Here is a 23,593-nt window from a genome sequence, read left to right as displayed (position 1 = left end):
AAATCGTCTTTAAAGAGAGAAATATGGATTTTCCTTCAGTGAGTTCAATGTTCTGTGTGTGTGTGTGTGTGTGTGTGTGTGTGTGTGTGTGTGTGTGTGTGTGTGTGTGTGTGTGTGTGTGTGTGTGTGTGTGTGTGTGTGTGTGTGTGTCTTCAGCTGTTCCTGCCCCCTGGGTTTCGAAGGCCCTGCGTGCAAAATTGACGTTGACGACTGCGAATACAGCGACTGTGAGAACGGAGCAACGTGCGTTGACGGGATCAACAACTACACCTGCCTCTGTCCTCTCTACTACGCAGGTAACACACACGCACACCCACACACACACGCACACACACGCGTACACACACGCACAGACACACGCACACAGACAGACACACAGCACACGCATGCATGCACGCACGCACAAACAGGGGGACGGAGCCCCTGTGCTGTGTCTGTGCTGATGACCTCATGGTGGATGTGTCTGTGCTGATGACCTCATGGTGGATGTGTCTGTGCTGATGACCTCATGGTGGATGTGTCTGTACTGATGACCTCATGGTGGATGTGTCTGTGCTGATGACCTCATGGTGGATGTGTCAGTGCTGATGACCTCATGGTGGATGTGTCTGTGCTGATGACCTCATGGTGGATGTGTCTGTGCTGATGACCTCATGGTGGATGTGTCTGTACTGATGACCTCATGGTGGATGTGTCTGTACTGATGACCTCATGGTGGATGTGTCTGTGCTGATGACCTCATGGTGGATGTGTCTGTGCTGATGACCTCATGGTGGATGTGTCTGTACTGATGACCTCATGGTGGATGTGTCTGTGCTGATGACCTCATGGTGGATGTGTGTGTACTGATGACCTCATGGTGGATGTGTCTGTGCTGATGACCTCATGGTGGATGTGTCTGTGCTGATGACCTCATGGTGGATGTGTCTGTGCTGATGACCTCATGGTGGATGTGTCTGTGCTGATGACCTCATGGTGGATGTGTGTGTACTGATGACCTCATGGTGGATGTGTCTGTGCTGATGACCTCATGGTGGATGTGTGTGTACTGATGACTTCATGGTGGATGTGTCTGTGCTGATGACCTCATGGTGGATGTGTCTGTGCTGATGACCTCATGGTGGATGTGTCTGTGCTGATGACCTCATGGTGGATGTGTCTGTGCTGATGACCTCATGGTGGATGTGTCTGTGCTGATGACCTCATGGTGGATGTGTCTGTGCTGATGACCTCATGGTGGATGTGTCTGTGCTGATGACCTCATGGTGGATGTGTGTGTGCAGGGGACATGTGTGAGGAGATGGAGGACGTCTGCGCCCCCGGTCGGAGTCCCTGTAAGCACCAGTCTACCTGCCTCATCACCTCGGCGGGGCCCAAGTGAGTGAGCACGCCGTCCGGGTCCGCATGTGGATTAGAAAGGGGGTGTCAAAGTGGGGGCTCCTAGGGGGGGCCCCACAAGAAGTCGCTTGATGGGCCGTATTGCCAGCCTAGTTGCCTAGCAACCAAGAATGAAATATAATTCCTCTTATAGCTACGCAGATCGATGGAGCCAGCCGTGTCCCAACATAGGCCTGTTAATACAATGACTCCTTATGAATACAAGCTAAAGAATCGATCACTCTCCAAACAAAGGCCACGGTTCATGTTGATGTTGCTGCCAGTGGGGGGGCGACGCCCCAGCAGGGTCCCAGTGGGTCACCCTCTCCCCTCCCGTACCGTAGGTGTGTGTGTACTCCTGGCTACGTTGGCGACGACTGCAGCGTGGACTATGACGACTGCAACGAGCACCGCTGCCTGAACGGCGCCCAGTGCCTGGACGAGTTCAACGGCTACTCCTGCCTCTGCCCCGATGGCTACAGGTGAGCACACAGTCACCGGGCGTTCACCTCTCCTCCGGGGGTCAGAGTGCGCGAGGGGCCGTAAGGACAGGGGAGGGAAGACACCCGAAATGGGTCAGGAAATGACAACTCATAGGACTGCTGTTTGGGATCGACCCTGGGTCGGTGCCAGTGATGCATGGTTTGCGTGTCGGTGGGTTTTGCCACCCAGCCAACCAAAGATACCTTCTCAGCCTCCGTCAGTAATGAACCCCGATTCATCTCCCCTTGAGTTGTCTTTAGGTGAAAGCATTACGTGTGTCATCTTATCTTCACTATCTGACCTTCTGTTAAAAGCAATACAGAGGTAGGCTTGTCTTTTCTAGCGCTATTATCACCGCTACCTGCTGTCACTAAGCCTCCAGCACTGCCCGTCCTCTAACCTACCGGTTACTAAGCGTACCGCGCTGTTCCTCTACCCCTGATGCGGTCACTAACTAACCCTCTCACCCCAGCGGTCACTAACTGACCCCCTCACCCCAGTGGTCACTAACTAACCCTCTCGCCCCAGCGGTCACTAACTAACCCTCTCACCCCAGCGGTCACTAACTGACCCCCTCACCCCAGTGGTCACTAACTAACCCTCTCGCCCCAGCGGTCACTAACTAACCCTCTCACCCCTGCAGCGGTCACTCACTAACCCTCTCACCCCTGCAGCGGTCACTCACTAACCCTCTCGCCCCAGCGGTCACTAACTAACCCCCTCGCCCCAGCGGTCACTAACTAACCCTCTCGCCCCAGCGGTCACTAACTAACCCCCTCGCCCCAGCGGTCACTCACTAACCCCCTCGCCCCAGCGGTCACTAACTAACCCCCTCACCCCAGCGGTCACTCACTAACCCTCTCGCCCCAGCGGTCACTAACTAACCCCCTCGCCCCAGCGGTCACTAACTAACCCCCTCGCCCCAGCGGTCACTAACTAACCCCCTCACCCCAGCGGTCACTCACTAACCCCCTCGCCCCAGCGGTCACTAACTAACCCCCTCACCCCAGCGGTCACTAACTAACCCTCTCGCCCGGGCAGCGGTCACTCACTAACCCTCTCGCCCGGGCAGCGGTCACTCACTAACCCTCTCGCCCGGGCAGCGGTCACTAACTGACCCCCTCACCCCAGTGGTCACTAACTAACCCTCTCGCCCCAGCGGTCACTAACTAACCCTCTCACCCCTGCAGCGGTCACTCACTAACCCTCTCACCCCTGCAGCGGTCACTCACTAACCCTCTCGCCCCAGCGGTCACTAACTAACCCCCTCGCCCCAGCGGTCACTAACTAACCCTCTCGCCCCAGCGGTCACTAACTAACCCCCTCACCCCAGCGGTCACTCACTAACCCTCTCGCCCGGGCAGCGGTCACTAACTAACCCCCTCACCCCAGCGGTCACTCACTAACCCTCTCGCCCCAGCGGTCACTAACTAACCCCCTCGCCCCAGCGGTCACTAACTAACCCTCTCGCCCCAGCGGTCACTAACTAACCCTCTCGCCCCAGCGGTCACTCACTAACCCTCTCGCCCCAGCGGTCACTAACTAACCCCCTCACCCCAGCGGTCACTAACTAACCCTCTCACCCCTGCAGCGGTCACTAACTAACCCTCTCACCCCAGCGGTCACTCACTAACCCTCTCGCCCGGGCAGCGGTCACTAACTAACCCCCTCACCCCAGCGGTCACTAACTAACCCCCTCGCCCCAGCGGTCACTAACTAACCCCCTCACCCCAGCGGTCACTCACTAACCCTCTCGCCCGGGCAGCGGTCACTCACTAACCCTCTCGCCCGGGCAGCGGTCACTAACTAACCCCCTCGCCCCAGCGGTCACTAACTAACCCCCTCGCCCCAGCGGTCACTAACTAACCCCCTCACCCCAGCGGTCACTCACTAACCCTCTCGCCCGGGCAGCGGTCACTCACTAACCCTCTCGCCCGGGCAGCGGTCACTCACTAACCCTCTCGCCCCAGTGGTCACTAACTAACCCCCTCGCCCCAGCGGTCACTAACTAACCCTCTCGCCCCAGCGGTCACTAACTAACCCCCTCACCCCAGCGATCACTCACTAACCCTCTCGCCCCAGCGGTCACTAACTAACCCTCTCGCCCCTGCAGCGGTCACTAACTAACCCCCTCGCCCCAGCGGTCACTCACTAACCCTCTCACCCCAGCGGTCACTCACTAACCCTCTCGCCCGGGCAGCGGTCACTAACTAACCCTCTCACCCCAGCGGTCACTCACTAACCCTCTCGCCCGGGCAGCGGTCACTAACTAACCCTCTCGCCCGGGCAGCGGTCACTAACTAACCCTCTCCCCGGGCAGCGGTCACTCACTAACCCTCTCGCCCGGGCAGCGGCCACTAACTAACCCCCTCGCCCCAGCGGTCACAAACTAGCCCTCTCGCCCCAGCGGTCACTAACCAACCCTCTCACCCCAGCAGTCACTAACTAACCCCCTCGCCCCAGCGGTCACTCACTAACCCCCTCGCCCCAGCGGTCACTAACTAACCCTCTCGCCCCAGCGGTCACTAACTAACCCCCTCGCCCCAGCGGTCACTAACTAACCCCCTCGCCCCAGCGGTCACAAACTAGCCCTCTCGCCCCAGCGGTCACTAACCAACCCTCTCACCCCAGCAGTCACTAACTAACCCTCTCGCCCCGGCAGCGGTCAGCTGTGCGAGGCGCCCCTGTCGGCGCGGTCGCTGTGCGAGCTGGCCGACTGCCAGAACGGGGCGCCCTGCGTGGAGCGGGGGGGGCGCGCCCTCTGCCAGTGCCTGCCCGGGTTCGGCGGCCCGCGCTGCGAGAAGCTCGTCAGCGTCAACTTCATCGACCGGGACTCGTACCTGCTGCTGTCCGACCTCAAGAACTGGCCGCAGGCCAACATCACGCTGCAGGTGGGCACACACACCTGGGGGGCTGGGGGGGGTGTGTGTGTGTGTGTTTGTGTGTCTATCGACGTGTATGTGTTTGTGTGTTTTGTGTGTGTGTTTGTTTTAGTTTTGTGTGTGTGTGTTTGTTCTTTTGTATGTTTGTGTTCGTTGTGTGTTTCTGTGTTTCTGTGTGTGTGGGTCTGTGTGTTTTGTGTGTCTGACTTTGTTTGTTTTTGTTTAATGTCAGTGTGTTGGTTATGTGTGTGTGTGTGTGTGTGTGTGTGTGTGTGTGTGTGTCAGCGCATGCAGGTATTGATTTGTACATAAATGAGCAATAACCAATGTAGCGTGCACATATGACATTGAGGTGACCTTGTGATGCCAGGTGTCCACGGCGGAGGAGAATGGCATCCTGCTCTACAACGGAGACAACGACCACATCGCCGTGGAACTGTTCCAAGGTCACGTCAAGGTCAGCTACGACCCAGGCAGCCAGCCAGGTCACGCCATCTACAGGTACGGACGGGCAGGAGCTCTGGGGGGGGGCGGCCTAGGGTTAGGGTTACCCCCATACCTCTAGGCCTCACCCTGACCTCCTCGGCCTCCTTGTGGTAGAAGCCTCCCTTACCCCCCGCTCCTTAATGATGGGTAGCTGTAGCTCTGGATAAAGCGTCCGCTAGATGACTGAACACCGCCCTGTCAGAGCTACTGCGCTCCTAGGGGCTGCTCTCCAACTGTCTCTGAGTTCTGGTTCTTAGAGTTAACGGTCTTAGTGTTCTCTGAGTTCTGGTTCTTAGAGTTCTCTGAGATCTGGTTCTTAGTGTTCTCTGAGTTCTGGTTCTTAGTGTTCTCTGAGTTCTGGTTCTTAGTGTTCACTGAGTTCTGGTTCTTAGTGTTCAACGAGTTCTGGTTCTTAATGTTCTCTGAGTTCTGGTTCTTAGTGTTAACGGTTCTTAGTGTTCTCTGAGTTCTGTTCTTAGTGTTCCCTGAGTTCTGGTTCTTAGTGTTAACGGTTCTTAGTGTTCTCTGAGTTCTGTTCTTAGTGTTCTCTGAGTTCTGGTTCTTAGTGTTCTCTGAGTTCTGTTCTTAGTGTTCTCTGAGTTCTGTTCTTAGTGTTCTCTGAGTTCTGGTTCTTAGTGTTCTCTGAGTTCTGGTTCTTAGTGTTCTCTGAGTTCTGCTTCTTAGTGTTCTCTGAGTTCTGGTTCTTAGTGTTCACTGAGTTCTGGTTCTTAGTGTTCTCTGAGTTCTGGTTCTTAGTGTTCTCTGAGTTCTGTTCTTAGTGTTCTCTGAGTTCTGGTTCTTAGTGTAAACGGTTCTTAGTGTTCTCTGAGTTCTGTTCTTAGTGTTCTCTGAGTTCTGGTTCTTAGTGTTAACGGTTCTTAACGTGCCCCCCCCCCCCCCCCAGCACTGAGACCATCAACGACGGGCGGTTCCACACGGTGGAGCTGGTGACCTTCGAGCAGATGGTGAACCTGTCCATCGACGGGGGTCTCCCCACCTCCATGGACAGCTTCCGGGCGGCGCGCCCCCTCACTGGGGAGGCCCCGCTCTACGTGGGGGGTAGGGGCCCTCACCACACCACCCCCTCCTCCGCAGGCACTCTGAACTTACTACACTCTACCTCCCCCTCGCCTCGTTACCACCGCAACCCCGCCCTGATAACCCCCCCCCAGCCCAGTCCCCCATCACCCTCCCCCCACCCCCCCCATCACCCCCCCCCCCAGCCCAGTCCCCCCATCACCCCCTCCCCCCCCAGCCCAGTCCCCCCATCACCCCCTCCCCCCCCAGCCCAGTCCCCCCATCACCCCCTCCCCCCCCCAGCCCAGTCCCCCCATCACCCCCTCCCCCCCCCAGCCCAGTCCCCCCATCACCCCCTCCCCCCCAGCCCAGTCCCCCATCACCCCCTCCCCCCCCAGCCCAGTCCCCCCATCACCCAGTCCCCCCATCACCCAGTCCCCCCAGCCCAGTCCCCCCACCCCCCCAGTCCCCCCACCCCCCCAGTCCCCCCATCACCCCCCGACCCCCAGCCCAGTCCCCCCATCACCCCCCCAGTCCCCCCATCACCCCCCGACCCCCAGCCCAGTCCCCCCATCACCCCCCCACTCCAGTGCCCCCATCATCCCCATCATGACTGTGTTTGTTAGAACCAACGTTAATCATCGATTACACCAACACATAACGGCCAGGCCTGATCACAGAACTACCACCAACACATAACATCTGATCACAGAACTACCACCAACACATAACATCTGATCACAGAACTACCACCAACACATAACATCTGATCACAGAACTACCACCAACACATAACATCTGATCACAGAACTACCACCAACACATAACATCTGATCACAGAACTACCACCAACACATAACATCTGATCACAGAACTACCACCAACACATAACATCTGATCACAGAACTACCACCAACACATAACGGCCAGGCCTGATCACAGAACTACCACCAACACATAACGGCCAGGCCTGATCACAGAACTACCACCAACACATAACGGCCAGGCCTGATCACAGAACTACCACCAACACATAACGGCCAGGCCTGATCACAGAACTACCACCAACACATAACGGCCAGGCCTGATCACAGAACTACCACCAACACATAACGGCCAGGCCTGATCACAGAACTACCACCAACACATAACGGCCAGGCCTGATCACAGAACTACCACCAACACATAACGGCCAGGCCTGATCACAGAACTACCACCAACACATAACAGCCAGGCCTGATCACAGAACTACCACCAACACATAACATCTGATCACAGAACTACCACCAACACATAACGGCCAGGCCTGATCACAGAACTACCACCAACACATAACGGCCAGGCCTGATCACAGAACTACCACCAACACATAACGGCCAGGCCTGATCACAGAACTACCACCAACACATAACATCTGATCACAGAACTACCACCAACACATAACGGCCAGGCCTGATCACAGAACTACCACCAACACATAACGGCCAGGCCTGATCACAGAACTACCACCAACACATAACAACTGATCACAGAACTACCACCAACACATAACGGCCAGGCCTGATCACAGAACTACCACCAACACATAACGGCCAGGCCTGATCACAGAACTACCACCAACACATAACATCTGATCACAGAACTACCACCAACACATAACATCTGATCACAGAACTACCACCAACACATAACATCTGATCACAGAACTACCACCAACACATAACATCTGATCACAGAACTACCACCAACACATAACGGCCAGGCCTGATCACAGAACTACCACCAACACATAACATCTGATCACAGAACTACCACCAACACATAACATCTGATCACAGAACTACCACCAACACATAACATCTGATCACAGAACTACCACCAACACATAACAGCCAGGCCTGATCACAGAACTACCACCAACACATAACATCTGATCACAGAACTACCACCAACACATAACATCTGATCACAGAACTACCACCAACACGTAACATCTGATCACAGAACTACCACCAACACATAACATCTGATCACAGAACTACCACCAACACATAACGGCCAGGCCTGATCACAGAACTACCACCAACACGTTTACGTTTAAGGGAAAATTACACATTTTGAGCTTAGATCATTTACCCTATCGATGCAAATATGAATCCACGGATGCACAGATGCCGCTAGCGGTCAAAGAGTGCCCCCTGGTGGCTGATATATGAACTAACAGACACAGTCCTCCACCTCAAACATGCTTCGTATGCGCATGCCAGTGTGACTCCATGTATTATGTTGTTTGATGTGAAATATCACAGCCTGATTCTCCTGAGATAAAATAGAAAGATAAAACAACCTATGCAATATATATAGAACCCCCATGGCTTCTGTGGAGTTTGGAAAGATAATTCAATATTCAATCAAATAAAAGTTGACATCAGGAGGAGTTCAGACAGCTGTGGTTTTGGTTCGGTGATGTGACGTGACGTCTTGTTCTTGCTATAGTAACCATACACAACATCCATGACCAATCTTCTTCCTGTTGTCCTCTCTTTCAACGATGTGGCCCAAATTTCAATCCAACAATAATAACTATAACAACGGTGTATTTAATTCAGAATCAGACTCTCCCCGTTGGGACACACATCCTCTTGAAGCTCCTTCCTCCATTAAACCCATATCAGCCCTGTGTCCGTCCGCTGTGTGTCTGTCGCCCCGGCTCTCCGCCTCCCCCCCCTCTAACCATCCTCTCCCCCCCCTCAGGGATGCCCGTGGAAGGCCCCTCCGCAGCGTTCCGTCTCTGGCAGATCCAGAACGGCTCCAGTTTCCACGGCTGCATCCAGAACCTGTACATCAACAACGAGCTGCAGGACTTCACCAACACCCAGATGAAGCCGGGCGTGGTGCCCGGCTGCGAGCCCTGCAGGAAGATCTACTGTCTGCACGGGATCTGCCAGCCCGACGGAGCCCAAGGGCCCGTGTGCCACTGCCAGCCTGGCTGGAGCGGCCCCCACTGCGACCAGGTCGCCGCCAACCCCTGCCAGGGGAGCAAGTAAGGCAACGCTTTCAAAATGTTGGATAGCTCCCATATAATATATATAGATCTATATATAGATCTATATATATCTATATATATATATTTTAGTCCAAAAATCTAACGTGAATAAAAAAGAAAAAGTACAATTTGAGGTATCGTGTCGTGGTCTCGTATACTAAACTGCGTCTTGCTCCTTGCCAGGTGTGTCCATGGAAAGTGCATCCCCTCGGTCGGCCAGACGTATCACTGCGAATGCTCCGAGGGTTATCACGGCACCCTGTGCAACCAGCAGGGGGAGCTGTTCAACCCCTGCCGCCGCCTGAGCTGCAAGCATGGCCGCTGCCAGATCTCGGACACGGGAGACGCCTACTGCCACTGTGAGAGCGGCTACACCGGAGAGCTGTGCGATGCAGGTTGGTTTGGTTTCAGTTGTTAGGTTTGGTAGGGCTGAAAGGTAGGCATGGGTTTTTCCCAGCTGAAATGTTCTGGTTTTGCTCCACAAAGATTTCCTCAGCTTAGGCAGCCCTGAGTAAAGATGCCCTAACCGTTCCTGCTCCTAAAGACTGCGGTCATGCCAGCCGACTCATCGAGATCGGCGGTCAAGCCAGCCGACCCAGTTTTTTGCCGTACCTGTATATACTTGCCATTACGGTAATAGCGTCTCAGAACTAGTTTAAAGTAAAAGCATTCGTCGGGTACATACAAAAAGACAGTCAATAAAAGCAAATACTATCAAAGGAAGTGTACGGCCGTTGTGGTATTTACTTTCAAAATAAGAACCCACCAAACATTCCAATCTGAGACATATTACAAATGATTTTGGATTCGATTTAAAAGAAAATGCCCTGTTATTCCATGCTCATTTCATATCAGGGTTATAGTTCACAACCCCATAGGGTCACCCAAGAAGTTCCAGAACATTCTGATGTGGAGTTTCAAAATAAAAGCCCACCAAACATTCCAATATGAGACATATTACATTTGATTTTGGATTCAATTTAAAATAAAATGCCCTGTTATTTCAGGCTCATTTCACTTCATGGTTATCCAACCAAAGTTTCACAACCCTATGGGGTCGTGAACTATAACCCTGAAGTGAAATGAGCCTGAAATAACAGGGCATTTTCTTTTAAATTGAATCCAAAATCATATGTAATATGTTTCATATTGGAGATTTTGGTTGGCTTTTACTTTGAAACTCCACATCAGAATGTTCTGAAACCTTTTGCGTGACCCCATGGGGTTGTGAGCTATAACCCTGAAGTGAGATGAGCCTGAAATAACAGGGCATTTTCTTTTAAATTGAATCCAAAATCATATGTAATATGTCTCATATTGGATACCTTGGTTGGCTTTTATTTTGAAACTCCACATCAGAATGTTCTGAAACCTTTTGCGTGACCCCATGGGGTCGTGACCTATAACCCTGAAGTGAAATGAGCCTGAAATAACAGGGCATTTTATTTTAAATTGAATCCAAAATCAAATGTAATATGTCTCATATTGGAATGTTTGGTGGGCTTTTATTTTGAAACTCCACATCAGAATGTTCTGAAACTTCTTGCCTGACCCCATGGGGTCGTGAACTATAACCCTGAAGTGAAATGATTTGCTTTTAAATCGAATCCAAAATCCTATGTAGTATGTCTCATATTGGAATGTTTGGTGGGCTTTTATTTTGAAAGTAAATACCACAACGGCCATACACTTCCTTTGATAGTATTTGCTTGCATTGACTGTCTTTTCGTATGTACCCGACGAATGCTTTTATTTGAAACTATTTCTGAGACGCTATTACCGTAATGGCTAGTATATAAAGGTACGGCAAAAAACTGAGTCGGCTGGCTTGACCGCCGATCTTGATGAGTCGGCTGGCTTGACCGCAGTTCCTAAAGGAGCTGTATCTGTGTCAACTTGTAGTCACTTCCAATGATTAAATAGTAATAGGAGTAAACTTTATGAGTAAACCTCATTTCTAGTTCTGAAAATGTTTGCAGCCCCAGCTTGCCTCTACTTCCAATGAAATAGTTTTTACCCACTTAACATTGAACTACAGTCATAGACCCCCTCCAAAGTGCTTGGACGCGCACGCGCACACACACACACACACACACACACACACACACACACACACACACACACACACACACACACACACACACACACACACACATTGTCAGATTGGTTTGTCACAAATTAAATCCAGTCCTGTCCATCGTACTGACCGAGCGGCTTTCTGCAGTACTGACTAATCCCCCCCGTCCACGTTCCCCCAGAGTCCGAGTGCCGAGGAGAGCCCATGCGGGACTTCTACCAGGTGCAGCGGGGCTACGCCATCTGCCAGACCACGCGCACGGTGTCCTGGGTGGAGTGCAGCGGGGCGTGCGACGCCGGGGCGTGCTGCGCCAGCCAGCGCATGAAGCGCCGGAAATACACCTTCGAGTGCAGCGACGGCACCTCCTTCAGCGAGGAGGTGGAGAAGACCATCAAGTGCGGCTGCGCTGGCTGCATGTAGCGGGGGCCGCAGCTCCCCCCCCCGCCCCCCTGACCCCATCCACCCTGCGTCCGTCACCCCCCCACCACCGCTGTCGCTGCGCTGGGTGGAAGACTGGAAGAGAAGGAAGGAGGAGGAGGAGGAGGAGGAGAGTGGACTGGAGGAAAGAGAGCGAGACAGAAAGTATAAAGAAAAAAATATATAAAACCCTCTATCTATATATTATGGACAACGATGTTTGTAAAATAGGACATTCCCGTCCATGGTCCAAGGATGTAGACCTACAGTGACACGGAGAGAAGCACAACAGCAACTTCTCAACGTCCAAAAAGAAGAAGAGAAAAAATCCCCAACAGAACCTTCGAGGTTGCTCCAAAAGGATCCACAGATTTCCAAGGTGTTGCTGAAGCGTTCAGTGAGGTGTCCTCTCCGATACCCCAAACACCCCCATCCATCCATCAAGCCATCCATCCATCCATCCGTCCATCCATCAAGCCATCCATCCATCCATCCGTCCATCCACCCCAGGTGTGTCAGGTCGGTGTCGGAGCCACTGAGCCACCTGTTCACCATCTGAACTTTCTAGAGGCAGTTGGGACATGGGCCGCCAGGCTGGCAGCCGATGGCACAACGGCACAGATATGACCGTAAGCGGACACAAAGGTGAAGAGAGAGAGACAGACGGAGAGAGAGCGAGGGATGAATGAGCAGAGGAGCTGGACTGCATGACTTGGTGAAGCTGGAGGCGGAGCTTGGCTGGGCCTCGCTGGACTGGGCTGCCCGGGTCAGGTTCAGTACGTCGCTCTGAGGGTAGGGGTGCCCGGGTCAGGTTCAGTACGTCGCTCTGAGGGTAGGGGTGCCCGGGTCAGGTTCAGTACGTCGCTCTGAGGGTAGGGGTAGGGATCTCTGGCCGCTCATTCATTAACACATTGCATATGTAGAATGGAACAGGTAGGGTTTGAGCCGGCACATAATCCAGTTGGGATACACGCATATATATATATATATATATATATATATATATATATATATATATATATATATATATATATATATATTCGGACTTAGAGCGGCAGGTGTTTGGGTGTCACAGTTGTACTGTGAGCCACCTTGCATAGAGACTCCATAACTAAGACTAGACGGCACTGACTAGCAGCACTGAGCACTACAGTCATAGACCCCCTCCAAAGTGCATGGACACACACACACACACACACACACACACACACACACACACACACACACACACACACACACACACACACACACACACACACACACACACACACATCCAGTGCGCAGATTGGTTTTGTCACAAATGAAATCTTTTCATCTCCACACCCATCAGAGCGGCCAGTGCCCGGTGGTATTCAGTTTCCCAGCATGCATTGCCTCAGGGTTAGGATGATTTGCATAATCTGCCCCCCCTTCCAAGCAGGAGGTAGTCTAGTCCCCCCCCCCCATGCCTGCAGTATTAAACTTGTGCAAACTGTTGCATGTGTGGAGATGAGTTTGACAATGAATATGTAGAGCTTCTTAATATCATGTAATTACAAAGCAAAAGATTGCAGATTTTGTTTTGTTTTGTGTTATCTCTTATATTGATTTGTGTTACTTTTTGTTTTGTTCTGTGATGTAACCTAACTCCTTTAGCCCCACCACTTTATACAAAATGCCTAACAGATTCTAATATATATACATATATATTTGTATTTCATTTTGGTATAGTATTTTTCTATGTTTAAGGAGTGAGTCTGTGTTTTTTGGAAGCTATGGAACTATTAATGGCATTATTTGGTTCCATGGTGTTTTTATATGTTAATTTCATTTCCTCAAACAAGCTAATTAGTAATCGGCCAAAATAAATAAGTAAACACATTTGGTTGGCCTTGTTGTGTAGGAGGCAGTATTGATTTAGAAATATGTTTAATATTGTATATGTTGTCTTCCATGTGAATATTACATCTAATTCTGTGAGTGTTTTTTATTTTATTTATTTCATCTAAAGGCTCTTTCCTGTAGAAAGTAAAAGGCATTCATGCTGCTGACTTTCAGATATTTTCAATAAAGTTTAAAAGAAAAAAAGTTAAAAGGAATACAAAACAAAGATAATTTTGCAAAAAAAAAAAAGAGGATTAAATGTAAGGTATTTGTAACTTACTGCAGTGTTTCACCTTGTCTGGCTCAGACATTCCCTGTTTGCTGCTGAGGCAGAGCTATCAATAAAGGTAGAAGTGGCCCCATTTCCATTGATTTGTATTTCCACAGGAAATTCCATAACTCACGTGAAAACAGACTTTATAGGCTCCAGATTCTTTTGATTGTTTTTTTATTTTTGTTTTGCTTATTATTTGGGTTGCATTTCTATCATTTCAACTTTTAAAACTGTGGCATTTTTGTTTGACAGAATTCAACTGATCATAAGCTTTGGTCAAGCCAGTAGAAATAAGACGCACTATGAGTTGGCCACGGGGACATTGATCAAGGATTCGGTTTGTCATCCGCTAAATGTTTAAAAAACTTGTAACCAACTACTGAGAGGTTAGGAGGCTCTGTCTGTTGGTATTTCTATCAACATTACCTGGCTACAGGATACACAAATTAAAGATATGCGTGCCATTTTAAAGTGAACAATACAGTTACACCTGAATGTATAAATATGTATAAATATGACCTATGCTTATTCATAAAGTGGTTAAACTATTAGCTGTTTAGTTTCCAATGTAAGATACATCAATTGCAATTTATTCTGTACGTTGGCGGTTCATCATAAGGAAAGCGGAGGGACGGTCATACAAGTCGCCGGCCTAAATGTCTAATCTCTTCCTAAAGTGTGAAAAGCTAACAGATCTGAACCAGTTCAAGGTCTTTCCTAGATGTCCACTCCAGAAAGCTTCGCTGAATAACCTCTTCCAAAATGTCTGCTTGCTTTTACACTAGGTTATTATGTGACGCCGGTGGTGTACAATAGGCCTAGCTCCAGAGGGGATCTAGTGAAGGATACTGGTTGAGCAGTCACTGTCGTCCTCAGATTGTGTACATCTTCAAAGGGAGAAGGTCCACGTTGTGTTGGGTGTGGCTTTATCCTTTGTGTCTCCTCCCCCCACCCCTACTCTTCCTGTTACACTGAGGTCTACTGGTGAGAGTAGACGTGTCCACTGTCGGTGGCCATCTTAGTGGTACTTGTGCTATGTTGAGATGTAATTCAGTTTTCAGGTCAGGCGACCGGAAGCTCCAAGTTTATATCTTCCATCTTAGGGAACTGTATTTGTCAATGATAATAAAAAAGAAAGGCACAATGTATCTGTTGTAATGAACTGGTGCGAAATCGAAGATATGTTATCTGGTTGGGCACCACCCTGCCGATCAAGTGTTTTTTTGTTTTTTTTTGTATAATGGTGGAATTGAACTGAGAAACTCCCAATAATGCTGAATGTATGTAGTGCCACCAACAAATGTTTACCAAATCCCCACTCTTTTCATTCATTAAACTTTAATGTGTGTGCTTTTAAATGCGTTGTCGTTTGCCTCATGAATTGTTTTGTGTATGTTGTGTGTGGAGTAGTCCTACAATAACTTCATTGCTTAACAAGTATCTTAATCTAAAGTACTGAATCAATTACAATAATTTAGAATTGCAGCAAACAGAAGTCATGAGTTGTTATCCAATGCAACCGTCAGACAGATAACATATTTATCCCAAAAAAATAATTTAAATGATCTTAAACCAATTTCAATTTAAAATGTGTCTAAAATAAACTTTAATAGTTATTTATTTAAATAAAGAACTAATTTACATCTACATCAAATAAATATATCTAAAATGCTAAATGTGTGAAAAAACAAATATTTGTTCTTTATATCTCCCAAACGTGGACGTTGTCTACGTTTTAAGATGCTTTTCTTTTTGTACTCAGCATTTTTTGCCCATCACCTAGGATACATCTGATTCCTGAATATATATATATATATTTCTTGCCTTTAATCATATTAAACTCATAGTAAACTACTATGATGAGTAACTGGTATAGATTTCAGCCCACTTTTACTTAGTTGAAGGTTGTTTAGCCACATCAAGCTGCGTCTAGTCAATTGGTCTTTTGTGAATTCAAAAGAAAGATCACCATAGCTGAATCTGGTTGTGCCATAGATGTGAAAATATATATCTAAATCTCAAAGTTAAATATTTGTGTGCCTCTTTAAGCTGTTTTCACATTAAGCCTTTGTAGGGCATCCCAACTCGTGTTGTCTTATACAACATATGTATTTAGGTTACGCACATATTCCTCCTTTCCCAAACAGCTTTATCTTTCTGGGTCACCTGCTCACCAGACATGCTACAATACTTCACTTTATACGGTTGGGAGTAAATCCCTCAAAAGTTTCTGCCCTTTCTTCCAAGACAGAAGGGAGGAATTGTATTTTTACAACACAAGTTCATTAGGTGAACGTATTTTTTAACATTAATCTGCAGCCGAGGCAGTGAGCAATCAACTACAATTCTGGAAACATCTAAAAAGAAATACCTTTCCCCAGCTCTCTAACCACTGTGCTGATTGCGATGAACTCATTGCGCTGATAAATGAGATTGTCCTAGTTACCGGTTGGGTACTGGAGTGCCGATATGGTTAGCCAATCTTGGTCTTTCCATTTAGCAGATATCAACGTAACATACAATATAATGTTAACAACGTGCAGTAAATAAGATACAGCTAATCCCTGGAGAGAATTAGCATCCTCATTCTTATTTTTAACAAGACGAGTAGTACCATCTTGTTTGGAAAAAGCCAAGGTTTGTCACACATGTCTTTTACCATGCAGTTTAATTTCAAATAGAACTATAAGTCTTTGCATACCAATATCCTCTCAACAATGAGCACCATCAACCTCCACACAGCAGTCACATGAAAAAAACCAAAACATAAAAATTCAAAATCTTTATATGAAATCCAGCAAAAATACAGTTTTAACATAAAATATGTATCATTCTTGGTGCAACCACAAATAAAGCATTGCCATTTCTTTCTGATATATACAAAATCCAGATCTATAAATAACAGCTGTAAAGAATAAAACATGTTCAAGTTATCTATTTGGTTGACTGTTGGGGAATCTACGGGATGCATCTGCCTAGATCAGTGTTACTTAAATAACAATAAAACAAAAAACAAGAATTAAAGGTTCTACATTTACAAATGCTTACTTCCTCCAAGAAATGACCATAATAAAAATAACACTGTGCTAAAAAGTTGTGTCGTTTTTTTCCTCTGATCATACACCAATGTAAATGACTATTGCAGAAGTACAGAAACTTCACATTATGAGACGTCTGCCAGCAAGTCAGCAAGATTTTTTTTTTAAAAGTCAAAAGTATTGAGGCATACTGGGTTGTATGATTGAGGACTGTGCCATGATCACACGCAGAAAAATATGTGTCCACAATGATGGTGATTCATGGACACAGTGCAGGGAGAGAAACATAACCAAGTATCGGTTGAACTTCAGAACCAAAAAGGCCATCCAACATTATGAGTATCTGCTCAGATTTTGACGTTCCGTACACATTTTCTATATAATTATCCAAACCATTAGTGAATCATCCACTGTCCAAAAGACCAGATGATCAGTCATTGTGACTGTAATGTACATGTATAATCTTTCAGGGGTTCCGTTCAACAACAAAAACAAGATTCAACAAAAAGTTCTGAGAACTCTTTCCTAGATGGGAAGATGATTTTATAACATTCTCCGATGAGGATGGTAGTATGAAAATAATTGATAATTAAAATCAACCATAAACACCATTTTAAAAAAGCCCAAAAAGCATAACCAAATGTACATTTATCAATAAGCAAACATAAATTAAGTTAGAGAGAATGCCTGCTTAGAAGCCAGCCTGCTTCGATGTTTACCAGACCAGTGTCTGCTTCATAATCTACATGTCACAATAAGAAGGATAATGATGTTAATGCTTTGGGGGACATGAGAAGCTTAATAAAAACACAAAGAATGATCGCATAAATCCCAATGCTTCAATGGACAAATTAAATTACATATTATGCATGAGGAGGCGTATACTGTACACTATGCAGGCGTAGAAAAGCAACTCTATGCACAAATGAAAGGAATCTTACTCATGATTCAACCCCCTCTCCGACACGGGACACTGTGCAATCGTCCGAAAAACAAGTTTTCACAGCAAAAAATTCGATCACAAACAAGGTTTTGTTTTTATAAATAAGGCACCTGACCACAAAAGTCACATATTCACGAAGCTCTGATTACCGGACAGGCCAGGGAGGCCAGGTTAGTGGAACTTAACTGCAAAAGTATTTTGAGTTGAAACATGTATCCGATGCACTGTGAACACACTCAGTGAACACAAACCCACGGACATACCATAGTCCAGCACCTCGCTCAGCCTTAATAACAGACCTGGAAGCTTTGTCTACACCAGCTTGCTAAACACGCAGGGTGGGGGGGGGGGGGGGGGGGGGTCTCCAGCCACACACGTGTTTAAAAACCAAAGTGAAACCCTTGAATCCTCAAATATATACAGTGACACTTTCATCCTGAAATATCTTAAGATATCGGCATTTTCTTCTTCTGAAACGTGTGTCTTCTTACCAGTTGGATTATATTACACAAAATAGCAGATACTTTTTGGGGGATGAATGGGTTAGGGGGTACAGTCTTTTATTTTAGCGGACATCCTTGTGCGCTTCACAGGGGTCTCCAAAGTTTCAGAGGATCTTTTTGTGGCTTTTCTTACACTGCGTGATGGTGAAGTCACAAGACCTTTTTTACCAACTGATTTTAGAGTGCCTCTCCTTGTAACCACGGCATCTGTATTATTCTTGGAAACAGATGCAGGCGGCCGACCTTTTCTTGACTTTGATGGATTATCCAAAGCGGGGCTCACGTTTATAGCATCCATCTTTCTCTGGGACCTTGTCAAGACCTGATCAGGGGAGACTGGAGGCTTCAAGTCCATTTGCTGTGGAGTTTCGACCACAGCCTCAACAGTTTCACCTTCTGAAACACCTTTTGGTGCAGGCTCCTTTGTCTGGGATTTTGAACTACTTTGCTTAACCAAAGGAGACTTTTCCACATCTTTTTTCTTTGTTTCTAACTGGTTTTTGTTCGAGATAACTTTGCTTGTAGATGTTGTTTTAGGGCTTCCTAGCCTTTGAGAACATCTTTGTGGTGAAACGGTTTCTTTCGCCGGATCCCTTGGTGCTCTACTGCTGGCCGAATTCTTGGCGGTTCTCTCGGGGGCACTGGGCTTTTCAGTAGATTTCCTACCAGGATTTGCCTTGGCATTACTAGCGGTTGGCTTATACACTCTTGTTTGAGCAGCTGCAGGCAGGGTCAATTTCTGTTTCTTGAGAGGTGATTTAAGATCAGGCTTGGGGTCAGATTGTGATGGGGTCAACATTTTCAATGTACTGCATTTTAAGCTTTTGGTTGCCTCTTTTAGCCCAATACTAGTTTGCTGTACCTGCATTTTCTCCCTGATATTAGAATATTTTCGCAAAATCCTTGCACTAGTTGGGTTCTTGGATTTACCTGAAACTTTATGGGGTTCAGCTATCGGCACCTGCCCTTTGGCAGGTGCGGAGATTGGCCTAGTTAGAGCCTGGTTTGCAGTGGGTAGTTCTTTCCTATCTTTAGCTCGGATTGACTCTTGCTCCAGGGCCTTGGCAATGAGCTTTTGGCCCTTGGCATTGTTCTTTATCGGGGAGGCAATGGCAAACTTCTTCAGATGTTTCTTCAGACGCTCCGCCTGCAGGCTTGGGAACACTCCTTGGGAGGAACTTGTGCAGGAACTGTGGAAGCAGAGCTGGGTTTCAGATGGAAGACGTGTATTAATCTTTTTAATGATGACGAGAGACTTGGTCTCTGTTGACTCAAGGTACCATTGACAAATACTGGTAAGATTAAAGTTTTTCATGAAAAGCATCTGTACCGGTGAGTATTTATGCTGCTCAGAAGATTTTGGTTTTCTTGTCCTACGTTTACTTTTCCAAATAGCTGCCTGTCTGTCTGATCTATTTCTATATTTTGTTGCTGGCTGTCCCTCCTTGTCCATTTGGATCCATCCTTTCTGCATCCGGTCAAACTTGATATTCAAGTTGTTAATTATGTGATGGTTATCTTCCCCATTAAGAGTCTCAAAGAGTTTGTGGACAGCTTGTTTAGGGGGATCGCGAGGTTGCAAAACAAAAGGGGTTGCTGGGCCTGGCTGCAGCAAGCTACCTGACATCATCATTGACTTCCTTCTAATAGGAGATGCCCTTTGTTTTTGTCTTCCTCCCACGCCAATAGCACTGGTGGAAGCTGTGGCCGTTCTTTGCGATCTTAAAGCTAGTTTCCGGTCTTCAGCTGGCTGTGGACTTAAAGACTGGTTGGCCGTTTCAGCCTTACTACTCTCATTTCTTAATGGCATCCTTGCTGGCTTCTCTACCACTGAGGGGGTGTTGGAATCCTCAAGGGAGGGTTCATCCACTAACAAACATCCGTTAGGCTTTTCCTCCGATTCACCCGCTTCATCTTTTTGTAAAGTCTTCTCAATTGCCAAGGGAATAGTCTGCATTTGAAGGTCCTCGCTAATGCCACTCTGACTTTCTAATAGACTGGAGACCAGATGGCAAACATTCGGTTTCTCAGCCTTACCATCTACAACCTCCTCAGATCTAGGTTCCTTCTGTTTGGTCAGTAAGACATTTTCCATTGTTGTTTCTTGAATTTCCTCAGCACTTGTTGCAGCTGAGTCACCACAAGCAATACTCGATTCAACAGGACTTTCAGAATCAGTACACTTTTGGGATTGTTCAGAAGCTACAGGGAGGGCAGAGCCCATGGGTGAAGGAGGAGACACAACCAAAGGAGATGAAGCAGAGGTGTCAGGGAGCTCGGGGAGAGGTTGGACAACATCTGCAGATCGAATAGAATCAGGAGAGCTTGGGGTTGGCGAGGAAGACGTTACAGCACTTTGAGTGATCGGCGATTCAGTCGTTTCAGGTGGCTGATTTGCTGAGCAGAGAGGCAGTTGAGATGGAGTGTGTTCAGGGATACCAACGGGTTCATCAGCAAGATGGTCAGAAGCATTTTCAGGGACAACAGGAACGTCGGTTTGTTGTTGTTCATGCTCGACCTTGGCCTTTGATCTCCTCTTGCGCCGTTTTATGGCAAACTTTGAAAGCCGTTTATAACGTTTAACTGGGGTCAGCGGAACTGCAGGAACTTGTTCCGTTTCTTGTGGAACGACAGAGCTATCCTCTGAAGTTATAGCTGCGATAGTCTCCGGAATATGTTTAGCTCGAGGACTGTGTTCTGAAACAGAAGGACTTGGTGTTTCCGTGGCTTTGGTAGGTGTTGGCGGAGCAGAACTTGATCTCCGTCGCAAACTTCTATCAGAAGCCGCTATGGGCCGTCCATTTACGTAGCCTACAATAACGCCCTGAGTTTCTTTTACCCTTTTTGGCAGAGGAATCACAGCCCCTTTTTTTCTGCGCCAAGGGGGCAATTCTTTCAACAGCGACTGTAGTGACTTTGTGGAAACATCATATTCCTCATCTTCATCCCCTGATACTGAATGTTTTACATCACTTTTAATCTGTGCAATTACCTTTCTCTGCTGCTCCTTGGATATTTTCTCTGCTGGAGCAGCTGTAGAATTAAGTCCTGCAACTAAATTGTCTGAAAGCTTTGTTGCCTCTAGCTTTGGCTCCAGAGTTTGCTCACCCTCTATGTTCCCACTACTCTCCCTGACCACTTCCTCATCGGCTTCAGCTACTGATGGCAAAGTGTCAATTTGTTGCTGCTCTGACAAAATGCTTTCTGAAAGTACTGGCTCTGCGTCTTCACCCATTGTGCATTCTGGTATTTGTTGTTCAGTCAATTTATTTAAGACCTCATTCACCATCTGTAGTTCTTCAACTGGTTTAGGTAGCATTTGAACTTCCGCTAAGTCAATGTCTTCAGGCAAGTCAAATTCTTCATGGTCACCTTCTTCTGGAAGGTCACTCTCTTCTGGAAGTTGACTTTCTTTTGAGAGGGCCTTTTCTTTTGAGAGGTCACTTTCTGTGGCATGCATTGAATTTGCAGTTGCCTCTTGTACTACATCGGCAGCTTCCTTATCGCCATTCTCTGTTGATGCAGTCAAAGGAGATTGAGAAGCTGCCGGTTTGTTTATTTTTCTCTGATCCGTCTGACTGGTTTCAACTACAAGATCCAATTGAGTTGCCCCTACCTCCGTATGTCCCGTCTCTGGCATCTCTCTCACGTCAGACTGCTCAGTGGGCATTTGTTGACAAGTTTCCCCCCTACTTCCGACAAAGATCATATCTACGGGCGGTACCCCATCCGGCTTGATGAGCGCCTGCTTCGGGGTTACCGACGTGACGATCTCGGGCATTGGGTTAGGACAGCTTCTCCTTCCATTCCGTCCAGCCAAAGTGCGGACCGTTTTAAGCTCCCACATTTCCTCCACGTACATGTGCCCCCTGGTGCTTTTCCTTGCATTGCGCCTTGGTGGTAAGTGTCCATGCTGTTCCCTCAAACACTCTGTAATCGGTTTGTTGATATACACAATGTCACAATGTCCGAGGTCTGGGTCTATTACAACCCTAGAACCGGAGTTCCTCGGCCTGTGGTCAGGGGAGTCCCGGATGGTCTTTCTGGCAGTCCGAGGGGTGTCTGGCGTGTGATGTGTATTTGAGGTTTTATGAGGGGAAAATAATTTGGACGATGTGTCTTTGGTTTTTCCAAGAGAGTCCAGCTGTCCATCTCGGTTCAGGTGAGCAGGCTGGCTGTGCCTCTTCACAGGGGAGCTGAGTCTAGCACTCTGAGAGACCGATTTGTTGGAGGGGTTGCAGCCGGAATTAGCCTGCCTGTCTGCAACAGTGTCGGTCTGTGTTAGAAGAGAAGTGGTGAGCACACATGATAACTTCTTCCCATCTGCAAGTTTGTTGGTCTTCATTATCTTCATTTTGAGAGGAACATGATCCCGGTTGTTTTCAGAGTCCGCTGTATTTTGAGTGGAATTGACTAGAGGTGTGGCACTTCTCAAACCCAATGCGTTAAGATCTAAAGGTGGGTCGGGATTAATGGATTTTAGCGATATCACTTCCCCTGGAACTTCCTTACTTGTTGATGTTGTTGGAGTACCAGAAATAACTAGAGACATACCTTTTGCATCATGAGTGGATACATTAGGAAGCCTTAGTTCTGAGCTAGATTTCTCACAGGTGCCAAGGCTTGATGTCATGACGGAAGGGGCGTTTTCCTGCTTCTCCGAGTTATTGCAAGGAGCTTGCGATGCCAATGCCTTGACTTCAGTCTGGAGAAAGCCAAGGGCATCCACTATCTGCTGTTGATGGTGAAGGCAGAGTTTGGCCATGAACTGCTCCAGCGTTGACGTGGACTGCAGCTCCTTCGCCTTTGAAATCTGTATTTCAGAAGACTCACTGAAAAAAAACAAAATGAGAAAATACTGTGAATTGGGTGCAAGCACAAATCTTGAGCAGCAATACATCTGCCAAATAATACAATATTTCCAAAGGAGGAAAAGTAGGACGGTATAATTATCTTTACCTAGGAAGCGTATCCCATCTTATTTATCACAACAACAAACAGTAACACAACAGGTAGCCATAAGTGTTCTCAGTTATTTATTAGAAGAATAAGTGATTTCATAAAGTAAAACTTTCATCCAGTGCATTTGACCAATTAAAGTTACAATTAATTTCATATTTTTTTATCTTAAATGTGGGCTTGGTTCCTTACAGTGTACGTCAATACAATTCTACACATGCACAATAC

General features: G+C 47.6%; 2 protein-coding genes across 2 annotated transcripts in view; one reads left to right on the top strand and one right to left on the bottom strand.

The window, feature by feature from the left end:
* slit1a (slit homolog 1a (Drosophila)) overlaps window positions 1-12,875 on the top strand; it is a 14,469-nt gene extending 1,594 nt beyond the window's left edge. Inside the window, exons 2-10 of the mRNA XM_056609816.1 lie at window positions 148-296; window positions 1,284-1,377; window positions 1,722-1,859; window positions 4,523-4,751; window positions 5,113-5,243; window positions 6,133-6,287; window positions 9,000-9,288; window positions 9,475-9,686; window positions 11,550-12,875. Of these exons, the coding sequence (XP_056465791.1) occupies window positions 148-296; window positions 1,284-1,377; window positions 1,722-1,859; window positions 4,523-4,751; window positions 5,113-5,243; window positions 6,133-6,287; window positions 9,000-9,288; window positions 9,475-9,686; window positions 11,550-11,788 (1,636 nt within the window). The 3' untranslated portion in view covers window positions 11,789-12,875. The remainder of the gene's footprint in view (window positions 1-147; window positions 297-1,283; window positions 1,378-1,721; window positions 1,860-4,522; window positions 4,752-5,112; window positions 5,244-6,132; window positions 6,288-8,999; window positions 9,289-9,474; window positions 9,687-11,549) is intronic.
* A 93-nt stretch (window positions 12,876-12,968) lies between these two features.
* Window positions 12,969-23,322, bottom strand: wu:fc17b08 (mucin-17). Its single transcript, XM_056610097.1, has one exon. The coding sequence runs from the start codon at window positions 23,304-23,306 to the stop codon at window positions 18,447-18,449; it is 4,860 nt and encodes a 1,619-aa protein (XP_056466072.1). The 5' UTR covers window positions 23,307-23,322; the 3' UTR covers window positions 12,969-18,446.
* Window positions 23,323-23,593: the final 271 nt, after the last annotated feature.

This window comes from Gadus chalcogrammus, chromosome 15, assembly GCF_026213295.1.
Source record: "Gadus chalcogrammus isolate NIFS_2021 chromosome 15, NIFS_Gcha_1.0, whole genome shotgun sequence".
Classification (NCBI taxonomy): domain Eukaryota; kingdom Metazoa; phylum Chordata; class Actinopteri; order Gadiformes; family Gadidae; genus Gadus; species Gadus chalcogrammus.
The sequence above is the reverse complement of the archived record's forward strand: the minus strand, read 5'-3'. Positions and strand labels throughout refer to the sequence as shown.